At 30.7% G+C, this 21,835-nt stretch overlaps 3 protein-coding genes and 1 pseudogene across 4 annotated transcripts; 2 read left to right on the top strand and 2 right to left on the bottom strand.

The window, feature by feature from the left end:
- Window positions 1–4,491: 4,491 nt before the first annotated feature.
- Window positions 4,492–5,854, top strand: LOC114182597 (annotated as a pseudogene).
- A 791-nt stretch (window positions 5,855–6,645) lies between these two features.
- LOC114180369 (vacuolar protein sorting-associated protein 32 homolog 2-like) lies at window positions 6,646–8,442 on the bottom strand. The gene is made up of 6 exons (XM_028066673.1): window positions 8,371–8,442; window positions 8,105–8,204; window positions 7,929–8,014; window positions 7,755–7,846; window positions 7,483–7,597; window positions 6,646–6,837 (listed from the first exon to the last, which is right to left on the bottom strand). Exons 1-6 carry the CDS (start codon window positions 8,440–8,442, stop codon window positions 6,646–6,648), a joined length of 657 nt encoding a protein of 218 aa, XP_027922474.1.
- Window positions 8,443–9,400: 958 nt separating this feature from the next.
- Window positions 9,401–14,357, bottom strand: LOC114182390 (probable LRR receptor-like serine/threonine-protein kinase At4g29180). The gene is made up of 12 exons (XM_028069263.1): window positions 13,912–14,357; window positions 12,654–13,679; window positions 12,435–12,573; window positions 12,238–12,309; window positions 12,054–12,125; window positions 11,885–11,965; window positions 11,578–11,723; window positions 11,229–11,452; window positions 10,904–11,036; window positions 10,607–10,669; window positions 10,139–10,361; window positions 9,401–10,003 (listed from the first exon to the last, which is right to left on the bottom strand). The coding sequence occupies exons 1-12, from the start codon at window positions 13,991–13,993 to the stop codon at window positions 9,571–9,573; spliced, it is 2,694 nt and encodes an 897-aa protein (XP_027925064.1). The 5' UTR covers window positions 13,994–14,357; the 3' UTR covers window positions 9,401–9,570.
- A 2,579-nt stretch (window positions 14,358–16,936) lies between these two features.
- LOC114182358 (meiotic nuclear division protein 1 homolog) lies at window positions 16,937–19,513 on the top strand. Of its 2 annotated transcripts, none has more exons than XM_028069223.1 (10): window positions 16,937–17,031; window positions 17,356–17,436; window positions 17,561–17,677; window positions 17,814–17,852; window positions 18,068–18,175; window positions 18,275–18,337; window positions 18,431–18,482; window positions 18,610–18,654; window positions 18,949–19,028; window positions 19,228–19,513. In XM_028069223.1, exons 1-10 carry the CDS (start codon window positions 17,029–17,031, stop codon window positions 19,297–19,299), a joined length of 660 nt encoding a protein of 219 aa, XP_027925024.1. In that variant the 5' UTR covers window positions 16,937–17,028; the 3' UTR covers window positions 19,300–19,513. The 2 variants fall into 2 exon arrangements, with proteins under 2 accessions (XP_027925024.1, XP_027925025.1); XM_028069224.1 differs by having other exon boundaries at window positions 16,940–17,031; window positions 17,567–17,677.
- The last annotated feature ends 2,322 nt before the right edge of the window (window positions 19,514–21,835 follow it).

The following is a 21,835-nucleotide window of genomic DNA, read 5'->3' as shown; positions in this document are numbered from 1 at the left end:
TTTTATATATTGCATGATTTAAAATAATCTCCAGTCTATCGATAAAATATAAAAACATGTTAAAAGTGGATTTTATGTCTAACTCAACCCCACAAAACTCGGTTTGTTAGAAAAGATTTGCACTTCACTTATTGTTGGGTTATATATATATATATGGGTTATATTCATAGTCATTGACTAGAGATCGTGGTTTCATATGGTTATATGACATTAGTCTTATACATATATGACTTTTGACACCAGTTTTACACCCTTAAGATTTAAGATAATGTTGTTATGGGTCTTTATTCTTATATAATATTTAACTTTGTTTATTTTATCTAATGTGACACTTTGACTCACACTTGGACTATTCCCAACACTTATATATTTTTAGTCGATGTGAAACTTTCAACAAAATATGTATCTATATTACAAGATATCATAAGTGATATACTAACAATAGTTATCTAATGCAAACTCATTTAAATTTTAATTATGTCTTCTTCTTTTTTTAAATCTCTAAAAATTTCAGTTAAATACTAGAAGCACATATTTATATTTGTTAAGATTACAGAATATATACTACAAATATTTATCTGTTGCAATTTTATCTAGAATGTGATAATGTATTTTCAAAAACTTCTTTTCAAGTACCTGACAAATTTTATAAGTACATATTTACACTAAAAACAAATTTTATAATGCATTTCTTTTTAAATATCTTAACCGTGAATCATATATTAGAATCACATGTTTATCAAGATAATATACATTACACATAAAAAACAATTGTTTATTAAAAAAATATATAGATTACTATTATATATCTATTATCTATTATTTATTACATAATTGAGAATATGAGTATTATTTTTTAAAAATATCCAACACATATAATAAATTGTATACTAATAATACTTATCTATTACAAATTTGTTTAGATTATAATTATGTATTATTTAAAAAATCTTTTAAAATATCAATTAAATATTAGAAACAAATATTTAGTAAGATCTAATACTGTATACTAAAAATTATTTAGAATGCGATTATGATTTTTACAATATCTTATTTAGAATACCGTTATGTAATATTTCTTAGGAAATTTTTTAATATATCAATCATATATATAAGACACATATATTTAAGACGATAAATATCAATAAAATATTAAAAACACATATTTATTAAATATGATCTTATATACGATAAATATTTATTTATTGCGGATTTATTTAGAATTTAGAATGTGATTGTGTTCTTTTTATTTTTATTTTTCAAGTACTTACTACCCATTGAAAGCACATACTTATACAAAAATCACTTATTTAAAATGTATTTATGTACTTTTGAAAAACATATATATTAAAGAGTAATTCATATATATACCGAGACAATATAACACACATTAAAACACATATGTATTATATTACTATTTAAATTTCTATAATGTATTTTTTTAAGGATTAAACATAGACGTAAAATTAAACTTCATTTATATCTTAAACTTTGATATATTTTAATTCCAAACTATAAAATAATGAATGAATATAGTCATCATAACCTAAATGCATTAATTTTTTTTTTCGTGTTACCACTCAAATATTAACCTAGAACACCATTCAACAAGTCCAAATAAAATGAATATCATTAGGTTAAAATGACTATATCTATTCATTTTTAAAATTTGAAGACTAAAATATATTAAGGTTTGAGACAATACGAATTTCAATTTTGCGTGCAAATTTATAGACTAAAAATATATTTGATCATTCTTTAAAAGAAAACATAAACCAAATATGTAATCAAATTTAGAAAACGCGTAATGTGATCTTACCAAATAGGGAGGGTTCTTGAACCAATTTGCAAAAAAAATAATGTCTTTCTCGACCTTGAAGACGATTCTTCAAAGACAAATTTCAAACAAGGCAAAGAAAAATATGAAATGAATGAGAGTTTGGAAATAACTCAATGAGAATGGATGAATATTTTACGTGGGATTAGAGTGTTTTTATAAACTTCTAAAGAGTCTTTTGGTAAACAAACTAATTATATAAGATAAGATAAAATAAGATAGAATAAGATAAAGATATTAACAGATGAAAAAAAAAAACTATAATTAGTAGAAAGATTTATAAAAAGATTTTAAATTGAAGAATTTAAATCATTACTTCTTTTAAAATATTTTTCTTCCACATTTAACCCTATAGAAAAATTCATATCTCCTACATATTTTTTTTTATGGAAATATTTTGGCAGGAAATTCATGCTATTTTCTTTTAAAAAACTAGTTTATTGTATAAAATGTATTTAGCATGAAAGATTTGGAGATTTTATAATGAAAATTTGAAATACGTATAAATTTTCTTCTATAAAATTATTCAAAAAAATATTATAATTACCTAACCTCTGTCTTGTGTGAAATATTTTTAACGAAAAATTACAATAATATTTATTACTTACTGATTTTTCGGTTATTTTTTTACAGGAAATAAATATAACTTTTTGTGTGAAATATTTATTGTATGAGGAGATTTTCTTGTGAAAGTTTTTTTTTTCAAAAGATAAGCATAAATTTTTTTATATATAAAAGATACACATAAAAAGTTATTAACAAAAATTCTTACGTATTTGTTAAGTTAGATGTTTTCTCCTGCGAATATAACTTTGCAGCAAAACTATTAAAGAAATAACTATTAAAAAATCATTTATTCCACACTACAGATTATTTTTTTAAATATTTCACAACAAATATATGTGAACTTTTCAAAATCCTTTTCAAAACTTACATAATATTTATTGTTATAGTTGTTATATAACTAATAAAAATATAGAACAGAAAATAAACTCAATTTTTTCTCGGGTTCTCATATTTTCGCGTGTTTGTAATTCACATTTTCGTTAAATGTGATTTGTTTGATTTATTTTGAAAAATATTTTAGTGATTTGAAATAATTTATATAAAGATATAATAATTAGATGTTTTGATGAATCATTTTAATCATTTTTCTTTATCACGATATAGATATGTTTATTATTTAGATATAAGTTTATGTGATTTTGGATGATACTATTTGAGAATTATTGTGTAGAAAAAATAAATATACAAAAAAACTATTTAATTTTTTAAATTTAATTAATATATAAGGATGCGTTTATTTTGTATTTGTTTATTTTAAACGAAATATTTATTTTGTATTTATTTATTTTAAGTACTAAATTCAGAATTTATTTTGAAATATTAATAGCAATAAAATAAATAAATCATTTATAAGTTGTTTTATCATTTAAAAATAATATACAACTAAAAATCATATATTTTTTAAAATTTAGTATACTTTTTTGTTACAAAAAAAATATTAGTTAAGAAATTACTTACGAATTGAAAATCATAAGAAAATATAATTATTTTAAGAAAATATCTTAAAGCCTCAATCGTATATTACTACTAGCACATATTTATTTAGATAATATATTATATATTCAAAACATCTATCTGTTACACTTTTATCTTTTACTGATTGTTATTTGTATTTTTCTCTAAATCTTTCAAAAATTACCAATCAAATATTATACCGGTTTATATTCTAATGCACGGACTAATTATATTTTTTCTGTTAATAATAAAAATGATTTTGAATGTAATAAATAATTTTTAATTTATAAAATGATCTTTAACTTAGCTAATATAATGAATATTTATTTTTATCTTCTAAATTTAATTATTATTTAATAATTTTTTAGTATAAAGATATTAATGAATTTTAACCAGTTTTATTAAATGAGTATTCTTTAAGTGAAAATTTTAACGTGGATAATTATAGTAATACGGTAATTTTTCATTTGATATATTTTTGACAAATAAATATATGTCATCAAATATCTTGGATTATTGATGACCCACTTGATGTAAATTTAATTATTATTTAATAATGTTTTGAAATCTTAACATGATGAAAGTTGAAAATAGAAAAGAAAACCAAAATCATGTATTATAGCTTATATAGACAATAACCTATTTTATGCTATAAATCAAAGAAATACTTAATTAAAATACTTATTCATACAGACATATGCAGAATAATAATTTCTGCCATGAACGAATTTTTGTGACCATCTATATTATTGTTTTTAACTCTTATTTTTAAGTAAAGACCAGATTTTTTATTGGTATTTTTGGTGTTGTCTTCTGTTGAACATTAAAAATATACTATATTAATATTTTAAATATATTTTAAAACGTCAAAATTAAAGACGTAATCGATATATTATAAAGACATAATAGAAATACAGTACAAAAAATCTCAACACAAAATCCAAATTCGAATAAGTATGTGATTACTTGAGATTAATTAATTCAGAGATGAGCAAATATATTTTAAATAGCCTCATTAATTATTGACTGGTTCTTCAGATTACAGAAAGACATTGAAGAAAGTAAGAAGAAGGGAGCAGGTATATAAGATAACAAAAATGGAAACATAGAAAAGAGGTAAGTGAGACAAAGTCAAGCCTTCAAAAGTTGCAATCCATGTTCTTATAACCACATCTTTTCTGTTCACTTTTCTCACATTCAAAACTTTCACTTTCTCTGCCATTAATTCATCATAATCAGTTCTTCACTGCCCAAGTAGGCCATGGGAAGGGCTCCATGCTGTGACAAATCCATCGTCAAAAAAGGGCCATGGTCTCCTGATGAAGATCTCACCCTCAAAAACTACCTTCACAAACATGGCACTGCTGGTAATTGGATTGCTCTCCCCAAGAAAGCAGGTTTCTTTATTCTTCTGTCTTATCTATTCTTGTTATGAGTTTTGTAAGATTGAGTTAGACTTCAAATATATATGATTATACTACGAGTTTTATAAGATTGAATTAGACTTAAAATATACGATTATCTGGTATCAGGGCTTAAACGATGTGGAAAGAGCTGTCGTCTGAGATGGCTGAACTATCTCAGGCCTCATATTAAGCTTGAGGTTTCACTGAAGAGGAAGATAAAGTTATCTGCACCCTTTATGCCACCATTGGAAGCAGGCAATAAGTTCATGTTGTTTTATATATATATATATATATGTAAATGTATGAACGTATGTATACCATAAAGTTAAGTTGCATGATATGCATTATTATTATATGTGTGAATTTGGGTTCAGGTGGTCCCTTATAGCAGCTCAACTTCCAGGGAGAACAGACAATGATGTGAAAAATCACTGGAACACAAAGCTAAAGAAAAAGTTTGTGGCAGAAAACAGTACTAGTTCTTCTCAACACTTCTCATCTTCTTCTACTGTTCAACCTCAAGTTGAGGCCTTTCTCTTGAATCAGAAAAACTCAACTTGGTTTGACTCCTACAATATCTTGGATCCTCTTATTCCAATGCCTCAGGAATTAGAATCATTTGGGGGGAGCAGTTATAGTGCACCACTCTCTAATAATGAAATTTCATTGCCAACTTTCAATGCAGCTTCTTTGGCACAGCAGAATGAAGAAGATGCACAATGGTTTGGCTATGATTATGCAGGTGAAGATGATGACCCAAATTTACTTGAACTTGTGCTTGACGATCTGCTGATTAATCATGGGTTAGCATCTTCTGATCACACTGTGGCTAATCTAGACTCCTTCTACTCATCAAAAACTTGAAACAAAGAAAAAGGGAAATTGTGGTACTGGTGATAAATTAAACTTCTGGGTAAAGTAGTTGTTGTATGTGGAAATGTGTGTGATGAGTTTCTGAATTGTTTTGAATTGTGGTATTATTAGAAGTATAGAGATATTATAGTCAAAAGATGTAGTGCATGTCTTTTTCCACGTTAGAAGAATCTCACAAATGCTATGCTTTTTATAGTATAAAATTTGTCCAATAAGAGAGAGTGCCTGAGTTCAAAAAAAGTGATCGCACGTGGTCACCAAAATTTGTTGCCTTCCAAAGCCTTCATGAAACTAGCGTTGGTCCTTAAGAATTTTCCAAAACAGGAAAAAGGGCTTCTATCTCACATTAACAACTATACATATATATATATATATATTTTAATAATCTGTTCTTGAATTCTGTTTTCTTTACTTGATTGATTCGTCCACTCATCATTAAGAAGGTAAGATTGGAGTCTATTTTAAATTATTATACTCAGTTATTTATTGATCACAATGACTCTACTTATAAATGGAGGCTTTTGAGTAAGTTGTCAAAGTTTAAATTAATAATTTAATCTTTAAGAAAATTGAAAAATCAGAAATTAACGTTTTCATAACATGGCTAAAAATATGACAGTTTTGTCTCATGAGGCAGGGATTCTATGTTCAAACCACATGCAGATACTGTTTAGTTGGTAAATGAACGTGCTATAGAATATGCACGTAAGAACAAAAGTGTTTACCGTTGTGCCAAACTAATAGATAACCAGAAGAAAATAAAAATAGAAACTAAGGTCTGCTCTGTTCATCAATTTCAGACTGATGAAGAACTCTTGAGATGATTGTGGTTACAATTCTTCATTGAAGCAACTAATCATCAAGCACAAAAATGTCTGCAAAATAAGAACAAGATTCTCAATTTCTCATACTTTTCTCACAGGTTTAAGCAATTCATAATACAATGCATAGGTAACAAGTTAACTACACAAATGAATAGTGTTTTAGGATAGAAAGAAATGGACCTGATCAAAGTGCCATCTCAGCCTGCAATGCTGTCAGTTCATCTAACTCTGAAGTGGACATTACAGGGCGAGTAGGTTTCCTTTCTGCTGGTGCTGGGGCCTGTACTGAGACTGCAGGGGCTGTAGTTGCTGGCTGAAGAAGCTGTTCTTCCAACTCACAAGCCTCTAGTTCTTCAAGTTCTGCTTCTAATTCGTCCTGAAAGAGAAAAAATAACTCAGAATGATTCGTATAAATGCATTGTGTTCTATGCCAGGACAACACTGCCACCAAATTATTAGGTTTTTTACGTATTTGGAACAAATGAACAAGTAAAAAAATGTTATTTGTCATGCAGTAAGTTGTAAGGAGTCACGAAGATGTCAACTTTAAATGTACAAAAGTTATCCGGAATCATAACAATTTCAGTGTAAATATTTTGTACAGAAATTGTCAGGAATTCTGACGACATCTATACAAACTGAAGTTGTTATAATTCCTGACAACTCTTGTGTATCTGAAATTGAAGTCGATATAACTCCTGACAACTTATCGTAACGAATGATATTTTTTTGAGTTGACCATTTTCCTAATATTTGGCCCAATTTATCTCAGACATCTAAGAAACCAAATTACTAGCTAATCTATATGTACGAGGTAAAAGTATTCAAGTTTTTCAATTTATGAGAAGAAATTAATCTCTAAGTATGTGTCATGCAGATGGCTAAGATCATGAAAACTCTTTACTATCTCACAACTTCTCCAATGATACTATATATATATATATATATATATATATATATATATATATATATGCTATCTAAATATACATATATAATTGTTATTTGATTTGAGGAAGTTGACCTCATCAAATTCAGAAGCTGCACCAATTGGAGAGGACAAGGCTTCCTGAATCATTCTCATGTTCTCAGTCTGTTGAGTGATCTCATCCATGGTCTTGTCAACATCATCAATTTTCCTGAAATTGAAGATTTTCCTACTCAACAACATCATAGATCACAGTAACTAGTTGAATAAACATGATAAGGCAGAGGAGCATTGTATAGAGATATGGAAAATACAGAAAATACTGAGTTAAATCATAAAATGATTAAAACATTAATTGCACTACGCACGTTGCTTTTTGCACAGCCTTCATGGCAGCTGCTCCAGTTCTTAATGCTGCAACTGTTTCTGTGGTAACTGTAGCACCTTCCAGCATTATCATCTGTAACACAAAACAAATAACGTAAGATACAAAAAAAAAGGCTCAAGACATAAACAGAATCATCTTTTGATTTCACACACACCTGGTCGTGGATACGCAACTGGAAATTTCCAAGCTGCTCTATTTGCTGTTCATACATCTTCTTCCTCTTCACACATTGCGCTGCCCCTGCATCAAACAAAAGTTCGAATCAAACATTGCGCACGCACACACACACACACATCTATATATGGAAGGAGATTAATCAGAACCCAATACCTCTTTTGTTCTTTCCTCTAATGAATTCTATGGCCTTTTCCTTTTCTGCATTCACTTTCTTAAGAAGCACATCCTCCTTTTTCTCAAGCAGTTCAAGTGTCTGCATAATCAAAACAACAAAACATTCAAATCCTGGAATCCTTGCTTTCTCACTCAAAATTTGAATAATGGAATGCAGCAACATTAAGAGCAAAAAAGAGCAATGCTATATTATATTCGATGATGTGAGCATAGAAAAAAAGAAGAAGAAACAATGATCGATGTACCTCGTTTAACTTTTCTAAGACGGTAATAGGATCGTGTTGTGGTTTACGTTTGTTAAAGAAGTGGCTGAACATGATTAACCTAGTACTGTGTGCATGGGAGTGTTCACTCTAATGCTGGTTTTTGGTCTTTCACGTTAGTGGTGTGGTGAGGATGGGTATCTACGTTCCTACGTAACCTAATATTTTCACAACTAATTCAAGTGTGTTGGTATTAATAATAATAATTTTTTCTTTTTCTTATAAATTTTCCATATAGGACACTGATTAGTTTCATTATTGCATATAGAGCATTTATATATATATATATATATATATATATATATATATATATATATATATATATGTATGTATGATTGTAAAATTCTACCCATATGTTTCATATACTAACAAATCTGCTAAATTTAGAAAAATAATTTTGATTGAAACACAACTAGAAAATGCCCATAAATAGTATGTATGTATGTATATATAAAAAAAATTACAACTTCATAAACTAAGAGATTTGAGTAAAAAAATCTTCTTAAATAAAAAAGTATGTAATATAATAATATACTTTATGTGTACCTTTTTCTAAATTTAATTACACTGGAATTTGCATAAAAAAAAAAAGTTTAAACTTGTGACAGGTTTGAATTTATTAAGTGAAAAAAAAACACATCCACACCTTTATAATAAATTTTGATATGTTTCTGTTTAATATATATATATATATATATATATATATATATATATATATTTAACTCGGTGTTATTCTTATACTAATATAAAATTTACCATTGCATGCTAGTTAGAAACTTATATTGTACTTTTAGCTTGTAGTAATATGCTATTTTTATTTTGTTGATAACTTTAGTATTTATATGAATTTAAGTGGGTTTAGATTACTTTATTGAACGAAGATAGGCAAAAGATATAATATACAAAGAAGAAGTCTTATTTGTGGATAAACTGCTATGTCACTTTCCAGGTTCTGTTATCAATTAATAAATAAATAAAACATTTTCAGTTGAAATAAATTGATCAGTACCGATTGAAGTTATCCAAGTATTACTGAACAAGACCAAATCAATATAAATATTTTGTTCAAAAAAATACTGCAGAAGAGTGCCATTTGTTGCAGTAACAGTGTGCCTTTCATCTTACAGTTTCACAAAAAAATTACAGTTTAATTAATGAATCCCAATGGTCCCATGTATACTGCTATCTTGGGAAAGAATAGGTGATAGATTCACTATCATAAGAATGTGCTTCTGACGAACTGTAGAATTCAGTGTAGATTTGTTTTGGAGGGGGCACAAATGTTTCAGTGTTACTAGGAGATTCCATTGTCAAACACTGTTTTAACTCTGCTATCACAACACTCATTGTAGGTCTCTGAATGGAGGTTGATGCAGAACATTGCAATGCTATTCCTAAAGCTCTCCACCCAGAATTTGCACCAAATTTTCCTTGGAGCCTTGGATCTAAAATTTTATTCAATTCTCCTCTTTCAAGCTCAGGTCTTAGCCACTCAAGTATGTGCATTATTGTGTTGCCTTTAAATATTGCAGGGCGACCTGTGATTAATTCAAGTAGAACAATTCCAAAGCTGTAGATGTCACTTTTCTCTGTCAACCCCCCTAATTTGTAGTACCTGAATAAATGAACAATGTAGTTAGGATATAGTACCAACCAAGTCCATGATAATAACATACTATGCTTTTTTCAATTTTTTGAGGAACTAATTTCAATTTCAACAATAAAAATGAATCTACTGATAAGGACTTACTCTGGGTCAAGGTACCCTGTTGTGCCCATTATTGCAGATTGGTCATTTGTAGCATCAGTATGAATCACATGAGATTGTTGTTTTTGGTTATCTTTCCTAAACTCCTTGGAGAGGCCAAAATCTGCTATCTTGGCTTCTAAATCTTGACTTAAAAGAATGTTTGCTGACTTTACATCCCTGTGTACTATTGGTGGCATGCAACCATGGTGTAGGTAATCCAACCCTTCAAGTTCGAGCACATCATTCATCAAACATCAACACAAATACCAGAAGAATGTAGTTGCATAAAACCAGTTATGCAGTTACAGGGCAACAAGCTATTCGCCATGGCGACATAGTCATGGATGAAAAATATAAAAACATGCTCTTTGACAAGATTATATAAACCAAGAAACATGATTTGGAAAGTAAAAGGTATAGATAGAAGAAAGACACTTTTGGCTTCCTCAAAAATGAAGTTATACTGACCCTCAGCGGCATCGATTGCTATCTGTATTCTTCTTTCCCAACTCAAGCAATGTGAATTTCCATCTGCAATCATGAAATATCTTATTGCAACAGGCTCTCTTTGTTTATTTATTTTGTAATGCTATATGTATTGCACTAAACAAATAGAGGTTAATAATCATGCCTTGTTACAGTAGGTAAATTTATCCTCAACCAATTAAAAATCTTAATGTGATTTATGAGTAGATGACAACATAAATAACCTTCCTTCTCTCAGTGCTTTTCAATTAAATTGAGTATGGAGCAGTGTATGAGTACCAGAGAGAAAGAGAAAATCTTTCAGGCTGCCATTGACCATGTGCTCGTATATGAGAGCCATCTTGTTATCATCATCACAATAACCAACGAAGGATACCAAATTTTTGTGATGAACTGTCATCAAAAGCTCAGCCTGCAAGCCATGTACACATATGAGTGCCATCTTGTTATCATCATCAAAATAATCAATGAAGGATACCAACATTTTGGTGCTGGACTATCATCAAAAGTTAGCAATGATTATTTTCTTTGGATGGTTCTGGTGTTGAATAACATTTCCCTAGAATCTTAGTATAATCCATTGGTAGAATTTGGTACTAATTACCTCAGTTTGAAATTCTTTTGGGCCCTGAGATGATGATGGAGAAAGCATCTTAACCGCAACTTCTTTGCCATCTCTCATCTGCCCACTATACACAATTCCAAATCCTCCCTTGCCAATGACCTTTTCAAAGTTGTTGGTGATTTCCAATACTTCCGAATACGTGTATTGCCAGTTCTTCGTTGTTACATTTTTCCCTCTTTTGTTCAGCATACTGATCTCCTCATCTTTGTTCAAAAGGAAAGTGGATTAAAGTTTGGTTAATATTTTGTTTTTCTCATTTATTTTATGTCTGTTTCTCAGGTTTTGAGAATCAGATGGAAGCAGTTAATATCAATAGAGCAAGAAATACCTGATCGTTCATTTCTTCTATGTTTCCAAAAGATAATGAAAGCAACCAATATAACTATAACTGATACTGATACCACTATGGGAACCACAATTTTAACGGTTTTATTACTACTCCCTCCTGAGCCACCAAGATTTTTATCATCCACCCTGAAAGTTATGAAAACACGAGACATGAAATCAAATGTTTGATGAAACCTCTAAAAATTTGTAGGTCCTGGTTTTCTTTACCATGAGTCTTGATATTTATAAGACAAATGAAACTGGCCAAGCTTTATAAACATCTCTAAGTCTATTATAGCAGGGCATACCTCAATGTAAGTTTCCCAGCCCTTGATCTTTCTAAAAGAGTGACAGGAACTGAACCAGAAAATAGATTGTCCTTTAAATCCCTACAAAAGTTTATTTTTCTTGCATTAGCCATTGTTACCAATTTGCCACTGCATATATCAGGCCATACCCACTTCACCAAACACTTACAAATATTTAAGGGATTTCAATTCTTCCAAGAACTCAGGCACTGCTCCCGTTAAGCTATTGTTGTGTAAATCCCTGAATAAAAAAATTGTAGGTTTGTCATATTATATATATATGATGAAGAAACCATTCTTCTTTACAATGGTGATGGCAAACGTACTCATAGTTTTGTATCATTTGTACTTACAAAGATTCCAGCGACGAGAGATTGGAAATGGCAGAAGTTATTGTTCCACTCAAACTGCTGGAGCTCATATTCCTAGAAAAAGAAAATGCTCACTTCTAGACTTGAATATAAGGATATAATGTTAAAGTCAAAACTGATTTATTCAATTAGGACATTCAGAATGGAAGAAGGAAAAATATACAAAGAGATTGGCTCACAGAGATATAATTCTGGGAGGAACTGAAGTGCTATAGTTGCATGTTAAGCCTTCCCAAGAGTGATTCTTTGGCTCACATGGATCACCCATCCAATTTCTTTGAATTTTATAGCTTTCCTTTATATCCACCATAGCATCAACTGTGTTCACATATAATTGAATCCACTTAAAGGCATAATCATTTCAAACTCTAAAACAAGTGCAAGTGATATAATCATACCATCTTGTTGAAATGTTGCAAGTGCATCTAGCTTCACTACATAAATCTCAACTGCATTAAGAATAGGTGGAAGGGTTGAATCTTCTGTTTTGCGTATGGAAATACGATGTTCATTTGCCACCAAAGATTTTGAATTAGAAAGGGTGGTCGCAAACAAATGGCGAGGTACTATGGAATCAAACAATGGAGATCCATTCCAAGATATATTGAATTTCCTGAGCTGGTTTTTCTCAAGCTGCTCCACTTCAGCAAAGTACAAGTACACATAAAATTTCCAACTTGGATCATCTGGGGTCCAAGAAAGCTCCAAAGTATCAGTGCCATTCTTTGGTCTAGCAGCAGTCCTAATAACTTCAAATGGTGGTCTAAAGCCATCACCATTGACATTTATTGGCTCAGAAGTGCTGACAGAATCCCAGGATGAAGAATTGAAAGGGGACCAGATTCTATCATAAATATCATCCTCGTATCTACCACTTCCATTGAGTGACCCAATGTCCCATCGTTTGAAAAGTGTTAGCGAAGCAGGTTCCCCAAACTCAGTGTTGTAAACAGAACTATTAACTGGTCTAAGCTCTAATCCTGAGATAAAAGGAGTTCCTGTTCCCTTGTTCACAAGGCAAACATATGTCACATCTGATTGTGCCAAACTGATTATTTCAAGCACAAGTTCCTCCGAGGCATTTCTGAATTTCACTGTTGACCAGAAATTGACATCAACATAGAGATCAAACTCTGGAGGCTTGTTTTCTCCATCATAGTTTCCATACAAGAAGTAAGCTCTGATCAGATATAAACTGTCACTTCTCAAACCTGCTATACTATAACAGTTCCTTTCTCCGTTGGGAAAACTTCTGAGATCTGAGAGTACTTGTGGCAGATTGGGATTGTTTGGGTAATTATACTCAGTGGAGATGTTCTTAATAACCCCACTCTGTATATATGATCCATCACCTGTGTACATTATTTTAATTGACTCATCTGTGTACAAATTTTCCGAACTACCGCAATCAATGCTTACAAAGCCTGAACAGAAAGAAAAGACAGATTAAGACATACAAAACTAAACTTGTTTGCACTTCAATATGGGTTATAGCTGTCATGAACATGATCATTGTTGGTTTATTTTTTGTCTTGAGAATCCATTAATTAATTCCGTGATGATGATGATGAACAAGATCAAAGAGACAAAGACTAACAATAACTACCATTCTAAGGAATGTTGCAGAAAAAGAAATAAACATCATAAGTAACTAACCTATTTGTTGTTGTGCCTGAACCAAAGCTATGAGGACAACACAGAGTGTCAGCAACAGTATGAACCCAATCGAACTTCCCATAGCTGGAAACCAGAGAAGACACTATCAAACCTTATATTACGTGTTTCAAATCCGTGGCTGTTCGGATCCTTGTAGACATGTACTTCCATGGAAACATTAGAGAGTGGAAAAACAAAAACAAAAACAAAAACAAAATAATGGGTCAAACGTTAACATGTCAACTTGGACACGCATTTTGTTGGTTTTGACAAAACCAGACACTGAAATGTTAAAACTCTAAAAAAAATTCATCAAAAATGGAAGAGAATCACGCCCCCATAACAGTTTGCAAAACGTGATTACACAAAAAAAATGGATAATTATTTATGTCCCTGCAACATTTTTTAATTACTCAAGACAAATTAGTGCACATATGTGATTTGAAGTTCACGTGAAGCTTCAATAAGATTATCAATAAAAATAATCATCAAATTAGGGAAGGAGAGTTAGCATTGAAATTGAAATTAAAATTAAACAAAAAGGAGCGTATGTTCATACTCCCTATATCTTATACGTAAATTAGACTTGATCAAGTCTTTACATAATAATATACGTACTTAATTGAATTTATCCTCAAATTTTTAGTGTTTGTTTTGTAAATATTTTTTTTAAGTTCAATGTTGAAATTTCATTCAATGATAACCTTTGATTCCATGTTGGGTTGGGACTCTAATTAAAATTTGGTTGAAAAATGTTGAATCATTAGCTTAGAATTCAGTAATATTAAATTATTAACCATGACCAAAAATATTGAGAAGTTAAGTACTTGAAGCAATTGAATGTAATGAAAAATTGCTGTCAGATAAATAAATAATGCAACAAATGGTTGAAAGTTGAAGCTAGTTCGATTTCGTGGTGGTTTCATTGGGGAATAAAATGGAGTATTAGGTATAGATTTATTTTTTCACCATTGTCGGCCATTTTTTTCTTATATTTTAATCACTGGATGATGTGATCAAATAGGTAACGTGCATGGTCTCCTTACTGTGACAAATCGTGTTTAAACGATGTAATAATCATGTGACGTAATTCAAGTGTCAAAATAATGACACATGATAATAAAAAAAGTTTAATCAGTTGGATGGTACCAATTTTCGTTCAAATATATCAGTCTAGTACGCGTTTTTAAAAATGTGTCAATCTAGTGCCAAATTTTGAAAAAATGTCTTAATCAGGTCTATTTTAGACAAAAATGACTAAAGTCATTAACTTAATTCATGACTTTTACCACTAAATTTGAATATAAACATCGATACTTAATTTTGTAAGTCATTTTAAAAGTCAATATTGTTAACGGTGTTAATATTTTTTTGCTGAAAATGACCTAATTGAGACATCTTTTCAAAAGTCGGGACTCAATTGACACATTTTTAAATGCGGGTACCAAACTGACACATCTAAATGAAAGTGGGTATCATCGACTAATTAAATATAAAAAAAAATATGTTTTTATCCCTTAAATTTTAAAAAAAAATTAAATTAGTTCTTTTTCAAAACTTTTGTTTAATTTAGTCCTTTAATTTTAAAAATGTGTAAATTTAATCCTGTAAACAAAGATTTGTTAAGTTTTCTTGACGTTTCAAACGCATTTCATGATAACATTTAAGTTATTTACAGCGCTTGACAACTTATCGCTTCAATGGTAGATAAGAAACTATCATGAAATACGTTTGAAATGTTAAATAAACTTAATAAGATTTGTTTAAAAGAATTAAATCCAACGTTTGATAGCTTATCGCTTCAATAGTAGATAAAAAACTATCATAAAATAGGTATGAAATGCAAAAATTGTTTAAAATAATTAAATTCATCTAATTTTAAAGTTGAGAGATTATATTAAGTAAAAATTTAATCTTATATTTGTTTTAGGATAGTGTTACTCATACTATTTTAGTAAATTTAAGGTTAAAAATATTCAAGAGTTTCTTTTAGCTCCAGATTGAAAAACTTGTTTGAAAAAAAAAGTTTTATATTATTTAAGAATTGGAGTAAAAAACTATTTATAAACACTTTCTCCTCTTGATCTATCAAACATTTATATAAAAGACTCGAGATAGAAACAATATTTACAGACATTAATAAATGTATAAAAATGTAGGAGTTATAATGAATAATAAATAAAAGAGTTATAACTTTAAATCGGGCAAAAGTTTGGTTTGGTAATAATTATTGGTACTATAGATTTATTGATATGTTTAATTTTGAGATGGTCTTTTAAAAATTGATAAAGATATAAAGAAAAGATTAAAATCGAGATGGTTGGAGTTGAAAACAAAATCAATATTTTTTTCAATATGATTAATTATGCTATCAAGTATAATATGTGATAATAATAAAATTGTTCACATATTTCTTTGTTCTCCATTATAGTTAATATATTTTTATTTTAAAAAATAATTTAATAGTAATTTTGATTTCTATACGTAAAAAATTATAATTTTAGTTCGTAATTCAAAATTTTAGTTATTGACTTTTAATTATCTATAAATTTTTTCAACCGTCAGCTTTAAAAAAAAATCACCATCTTCAATCCTGTAGAAAAGAAAATTAGGTAATTGTATTTTTCCTCAATCTAAGTTTATCATGTTTAAAGTAAAATTAAAATAAAAGTACTTGAACAAATTTTCAAATAATTAAAAGTTAAGGATGAAAACTAGGTAAAAGTAATGATGGAGCAAAATTCTAGTTAAAAGTTAAAAGATTAAATTAGGAAAAAGAAAATTAGGTTAAAAATCCCAAATTTTAAAATATAAGTATCAAAAATTGTAATTAAGAAAAAATGTATTAATTTATATTTTTAAATTCTTCAATTATTTTTTACGAAACTATATTTATTTTCTCAGAAAAATTGTTAAGAAGTCTTAAATATTATTAACTGAATAGAAAGATTTGTGAGAAAACTCGCCCCGCGCCTCTTTCTCTGTATATATATAAAATAAAGGAAATTTTTAACATGAAGTACAAAATTTACCCAACCATTTTCCCGCCAAAAATTGGAGAATCGCGATTCTGGAATCTTCCGCGCCACTCCGTCGCTGCCGTCGAAATCCGTCGCAATGGTAACTGTCCGCTCTCTCTTTGCCTCAATTAATTCTGTTATTTTCGATCATTTCACAACGGCTTCGATGCAATGATTAATTTTCATCTCAACTTTGTTCGATATGGTGTGAATTGCTAGGTTCGATTAGCTCACATTATATTTTCGTACGGATATCTGTTTTTGCAATTTTTTGTATGAACATAGTCATGATTGACTAAAAAACCTAAGCCGATCATAAATTGGTCCATGGCTTTCTGCAAATTGTGTTAGCGAGCTCAGTGCCCTAAGTGTTTGTGAAATTGTCATGAATTGCAATTCGGTTGATGCGCTTTGCTTGGTGCAGTCGAAGAAAAGGGGTCTCTCTTTGGAAGAGAAGCGGGAGAAGATGCTTCAAATCTTTTACGAGTCCCAAGACTTCTTCCTGGTGATCACAATCGTTTACCACTTCGTTATTGCCTACATGATAAAACTGTTTTCTTTCTTTTATCATGTGATTTATTGACTGGTATATATGCTTCTATTCTACTTTTATTTTTTTGTTGTTTAAGCTGAAGGAGCTCGAGAAGATGGGTCCCAGAAAGGGTGTCATTGCTCAGTCTGTGAAAGATGTTGTACAAAGTTTAGTGGATGATGACCTTGTTTCCAAAGACAAGATTGGAACATCTGTAAGTTAACATTCGAACCAATGACGCTTCTTTCCAATAAGGGATCAGTAATGCGTTTCTTGAATAACAAGGGTGTCAGGGAGTATTAGTATACTGTACGCTATCTTTTAATGATCCTACTACCTTCACCCCGCAGGTGTATTTCTGGAGTCTACCTAGCTGTGCTGGTAATCAGGTGAAGTTATGCTGATAAAGCTTTTGCTGTTGTATCATCTTTATGTTGATAAATTGGTCACTGGCAGCAAAGGATATCACTGATATAACACCTCACTATAGCTACCTAGCTGTTAAGCTGGCTATGTTTCTATTGATGCGTCTTCATTTGCATACCCTTAATCGCTATAGTATCTTGATGTAAACTAATTATGACATCATAAAACTCATTCACAGCTTAGAAATGTGTACCGCAAACTTGATTCTGATCTTCAAAACAGTAAAAATCGGCATGCTCAACTTGTTGAGCAATGTCAGGAGCTAAAGAAGGGGCGAGAGGAATCTGTAAGTTATGACATATTTCTTGCTAGATTCCAATTCGCTCTGCTATTGTATAAATAAGAGGCCCGGTTATTGTGTATCCTAATATTGCAATTTTATCAGGAGGAACGAGCGGAGGCCGTTGCAGATCTGAAAGCCGTTGAGCAACAGCACAATGAATTGAAGGTTGGCTTACGGATTATTTGATAGCAAGCATCAACTATGGTGATCAGTATTATGTCAGTTCTGTAATAGTCTATTAACATCTGAAATTTTCAGGTTGAGTTGGAAAAGTATAGAGATAACGATCCGGCTGCCTTTGAAGCAATGAGTTAAGAAAGACTTATTTCTTTATTTATTATTTATATCAGTACATTAGCTTGAAGTTTAGGATGTTAATTCTAATAAATTTGTAGTTTTGGAGTGGTAGACTGATGTTTTGGTATTAAAATTGACAGGAGAAGCAATTGTAGTTGCCCAGGCATCGGCAAACAGATGGACAGGTTCTACCTTCTATGCTTTCTTTCTCCTTTTCCCCTGACTGGAGTTTTATATACGAGGGGAAAAATGGAGTCTCTCGTGTTGTGAAATGTCACATTTCACATTATTATAACGATGCATGTTGAAATTTTGGGATTTAGACAGGGAAGGAAAATATTTATGTTATTTGAGAGATTTATAGATACAAGAGGTTGTACTTATTTATAATTCTAATGATGCTGATAACTCTAAATATGTAACTGCATTAATTATCATTAAGATAAACATAATATCTATTTGTTGACAAATATTTGTAGACAACATTTTCACCCTGAGGCATTGGTGTTCGAACAATTTCCCCGAGGCTAAGGAACAACTTGAAAATTTGTACAAGGAGGTAAGTCATTTCAGTTAAATGCCTCAATACTCAGCTAAAGTGTCATTTGTCAACGCTGCTTTTAGCTATGAAATAGATACACGAAAGGAATGAATGTAACTTGGAAAACATGGCCTTAATATATGTCATTAAATTTGACTATCCTCGTCTCTTTGTTTCTTTGTTTCATATATGGCTTGCTCCTTTTGTCTCCGTGCAGGTTGGTCTAACAGATGATTTTGACTATTTGGAGTTAGTAGCACCAGTCCCACTCAAAGCAGTTGCTGAATAATTACTTAGCCTATCAATGGCCAATTGCTTGTTGTCGTGCTGCTCTCAAATACTGACAATAAAATGCAAAGTTGAGCATTGTCAATGACATCCTCTGAGATGGTAGGTTATTTTCTATTCCCCTCTTTCTGTATTGATCATGAAGTTTGAGAAGCACTTTGCTTCCTGTGGCAAAATATATTGCATTACAGATTATTTATTCTGCCTCTATCCAAGTATTTTGGTCCCCATTTTGAGTTAGGTCGGCGTTACTTGCCTTGAGGAGGCTCCAATCCTCAGTATGATAGATATATAGATCCTTTTCTTTTTTACGTTTGTTTTTATGGATAGAGGAAAAAGTAGGTTGGTGAATGACATAAACTAAGAACTGCTTTATTTATTAGGGAACCATTTTAAATCCTCGGCCACTAACTATCCTCGAGCCACAAGAACTTCGTTTCTTGATATTACACTTTTTTAATCCTGTCAGTTCACTTCTATTATCATGGAACATAATTCTTTTGGCCTTTAAAGGTCAAATACTAAAAAGCTTAATCTCTTGAAGTGACCTATCAAAATGTATAAGTAGAGGGTTGAGTTTTGTTCCTAAATGTAACAATAATTACATTTTATGATGGCTCATTGAAACCAAAACTGATCCTTAGAGAACATGACAATGTAATCAAATTATGTCTATTATCATTATCATTAATATAATAATAATAATAATAATAATAATAGTAATAATAGGGCAAATCTTAATCAATAATGCCTTAGGACACTGATCTTGTAATGTCCTATTTAATAACTAAATTTACTTAAAGGACACGTCACACAATATAATAATACGAGCAAAGATACAGAATAAAGACTCAGTCCTTAAAGATATCCAAGAGTTATAAAAGGAAAGTTTTGAGGCACACCACGATGCCAAATACAAGACCAGGTATGGGTTCTAATGTAACCAGAAACACAGTACTAATCAATATAATACAAGGGCCATAATCCTAGCAAAAGACATAAAGAGCAAAGCCCAATTCCAGTCGACTAAGCAGTGGGACCTCCATCACCTTGATGACCACGGGTAGTTCTTGCATTGTTTTGTTTTATCACAAATAGTCAAACCAGCTACCGAAGAAGAGATACTCAATTCGTTACCATGACTGATAGGATGATCAAGCAAGGCAGTCCATAGACAGTTCCGCTTCTCCTCATCAACAAGTTGATGATCATTGCAAAAAGAGAAGAACCAGACATAAAACACACAACAAACAAACAGAAGGGTAAGGTAGAGCCACAAAGAATAGTTTTATCATGCAATCAGATATGTTTTCACAGTCAAATATACATACATCACCCAAGCATGTTATGACCTTCCAAATAATACACTAAGACTCGACTCGACTTATCCAGATATGTATAATTTAGTCGGATTCAGCGGATGCTTGCACTTGTAGTGGATTTCTCTGCTCACCCCCGAGCTAAGTGTTACAAGTGTTACAATGTCTCAATCCCCCCACACAAGGTTAGCCCTTAATGAGTTTCAGGCCTCCTTCTACTCTTACCACAAGAGTCAGTCCGCTCTATGTGAGACTAACTGACTCCTTAAAGCGTCAGGATGCAACTTTACCTTAAATCCTTACCAAATTATATAGATGGGGCACCACCATGGACTCCCAATAACAGGGGCCATGGAATTACGTCCCGACCACTGAAACATGACCCTGAAATCTCACCTAGAGCCTTCAAGGAATTACGTATTGACCACATACCAATCATTCTCAATCAATCAAGAAAGATTTATCATGCATGTATATATATATATCGCATGCCAGCCCTTTTTAATCAACCTCATTCATATTCCCGATGAATCCATACCAACTCATCATTCTCGATCCATGAATATAAAATCGTACCTCATGCCAATACCATGCCACTTTAATTATCAATGATATCATTCATTTTACATTCCTAAGACCAAACCAACATCTCTATTAAATTCATAATTACATATATGCCATGCATTTCACAAGCCACACACTTTAAATAGAGTGAATAAATAAATTAAGGGTTAAATATGTTTTTGGTCCTTCAAGTTTTAGTGAATTTTGAAATTAGTCCCTCTTCAAAACTTAATACCAATTTAGTCTTTCATCTTTAGAAATATGTGGATTTAATCCTTCTTACCAAATTTTGTTAAGCTTATTTGACATTTTAAACGCATTTTATGATTATATTTGAGTTAACATTGAAGCGAAAACGTGTCCAACGGTATAAATAATTCAAATACTATCATAAAATGTGCTTGAAACGTCAGATAAACTTAACAAAATTTGGTTAAAAGGACTAAATCCACGCATTTTTAAAGATGAATGATTAAATTGGTCAAAAGTTTTGAAGAGGGACTAATTTCAAATTTCACTGAAACTTGAGGGACCAAACACATATTTAAACCATAAATTAATAATTCATAACACTCAAGTGGAGAAAACCACGTGTCCTGCAGCAGATCTCGCTCAAGCCAGAAGTCCTCGCTCAGGCGAGAGGAGTCACCTCGC

This window comes from Vigna unguiculata, chromosome 4 (assembly GCF_004118075.2).
Source record: "Vigna unguiculata cultivar IT97K-499-35 chromosome 4, ASM411807v1, whole genome shotgun sequence".
Classification (NCBI taxonomy): domain Eukaryota; kingdom Viridiplantae; phylum Streptophyta; class Magnoliopsida; order Fabales; family Fabaceae; genus Vigna; species Vigna unguiculata.
The sequence above is the reverse complement of the archived record's forward strand: the minus strand, read 5'-3'. Positions and strand labels throughout refer to the sequence as shown.

Coding starts and splice junctions, on each gene's coding strand:
- LOC114180369 (XM_028066673.1), bottom strand. CDS start 8,442: ATGTTCAGCCACTTCTTTAACAAACGTAAACCACAACACGATCCTATT. Junction 7,598..7,754: donor AAGGCTGTGCAAAAAGCAAC/GTGCGTAGTGCA, acceptor CTTCAATTTCAG/GAAAATTGATGATGTTGACA. Junction 6,838..7,482: donor CAGCTTCTGAATTTGATGAG/GTCAACTTCCTC, acceptor TTTCTCTTTCAG/GACGAATTAGAAGCAGAACT.
- LOC114182390 (XM_028069263.1), bottom strand. CDS start 13,993: ATGGGAAGTTCGATTGGGTTCATACTGTTGCTGACACTCTGTGTTGTC. Junction 12,574..12,653: donor TGCAACATTTCAACAAGATG/GTATGATTATAT, acceptor ATGTGAACACAG/TTGATGCTATGGTGGATATA. Junction 10,362..10,606: donor AGCAATCGATGCCGCTGAGG/GTCAGTATAACT, acceptor TCGAACTTGAAG/GGTTGGATTACCTACACCAT.
- LOC114182358 (XM_028069223.1), top strand. Junction 18,176..18,274: donor AGAAGGGGCGAGAGGAATCT/GTAAGTTATGAC, acceptor CAATTTTATCAG/GAGGAACGAGCGGAGGCCGT. Junction 18,338..18,430: donor AACAGCACAATGAATTGAAG/GTTGGCTTACGG, acceptor TGAAATTTTCAG/GTTGAGTTGGAAAAGTATAG.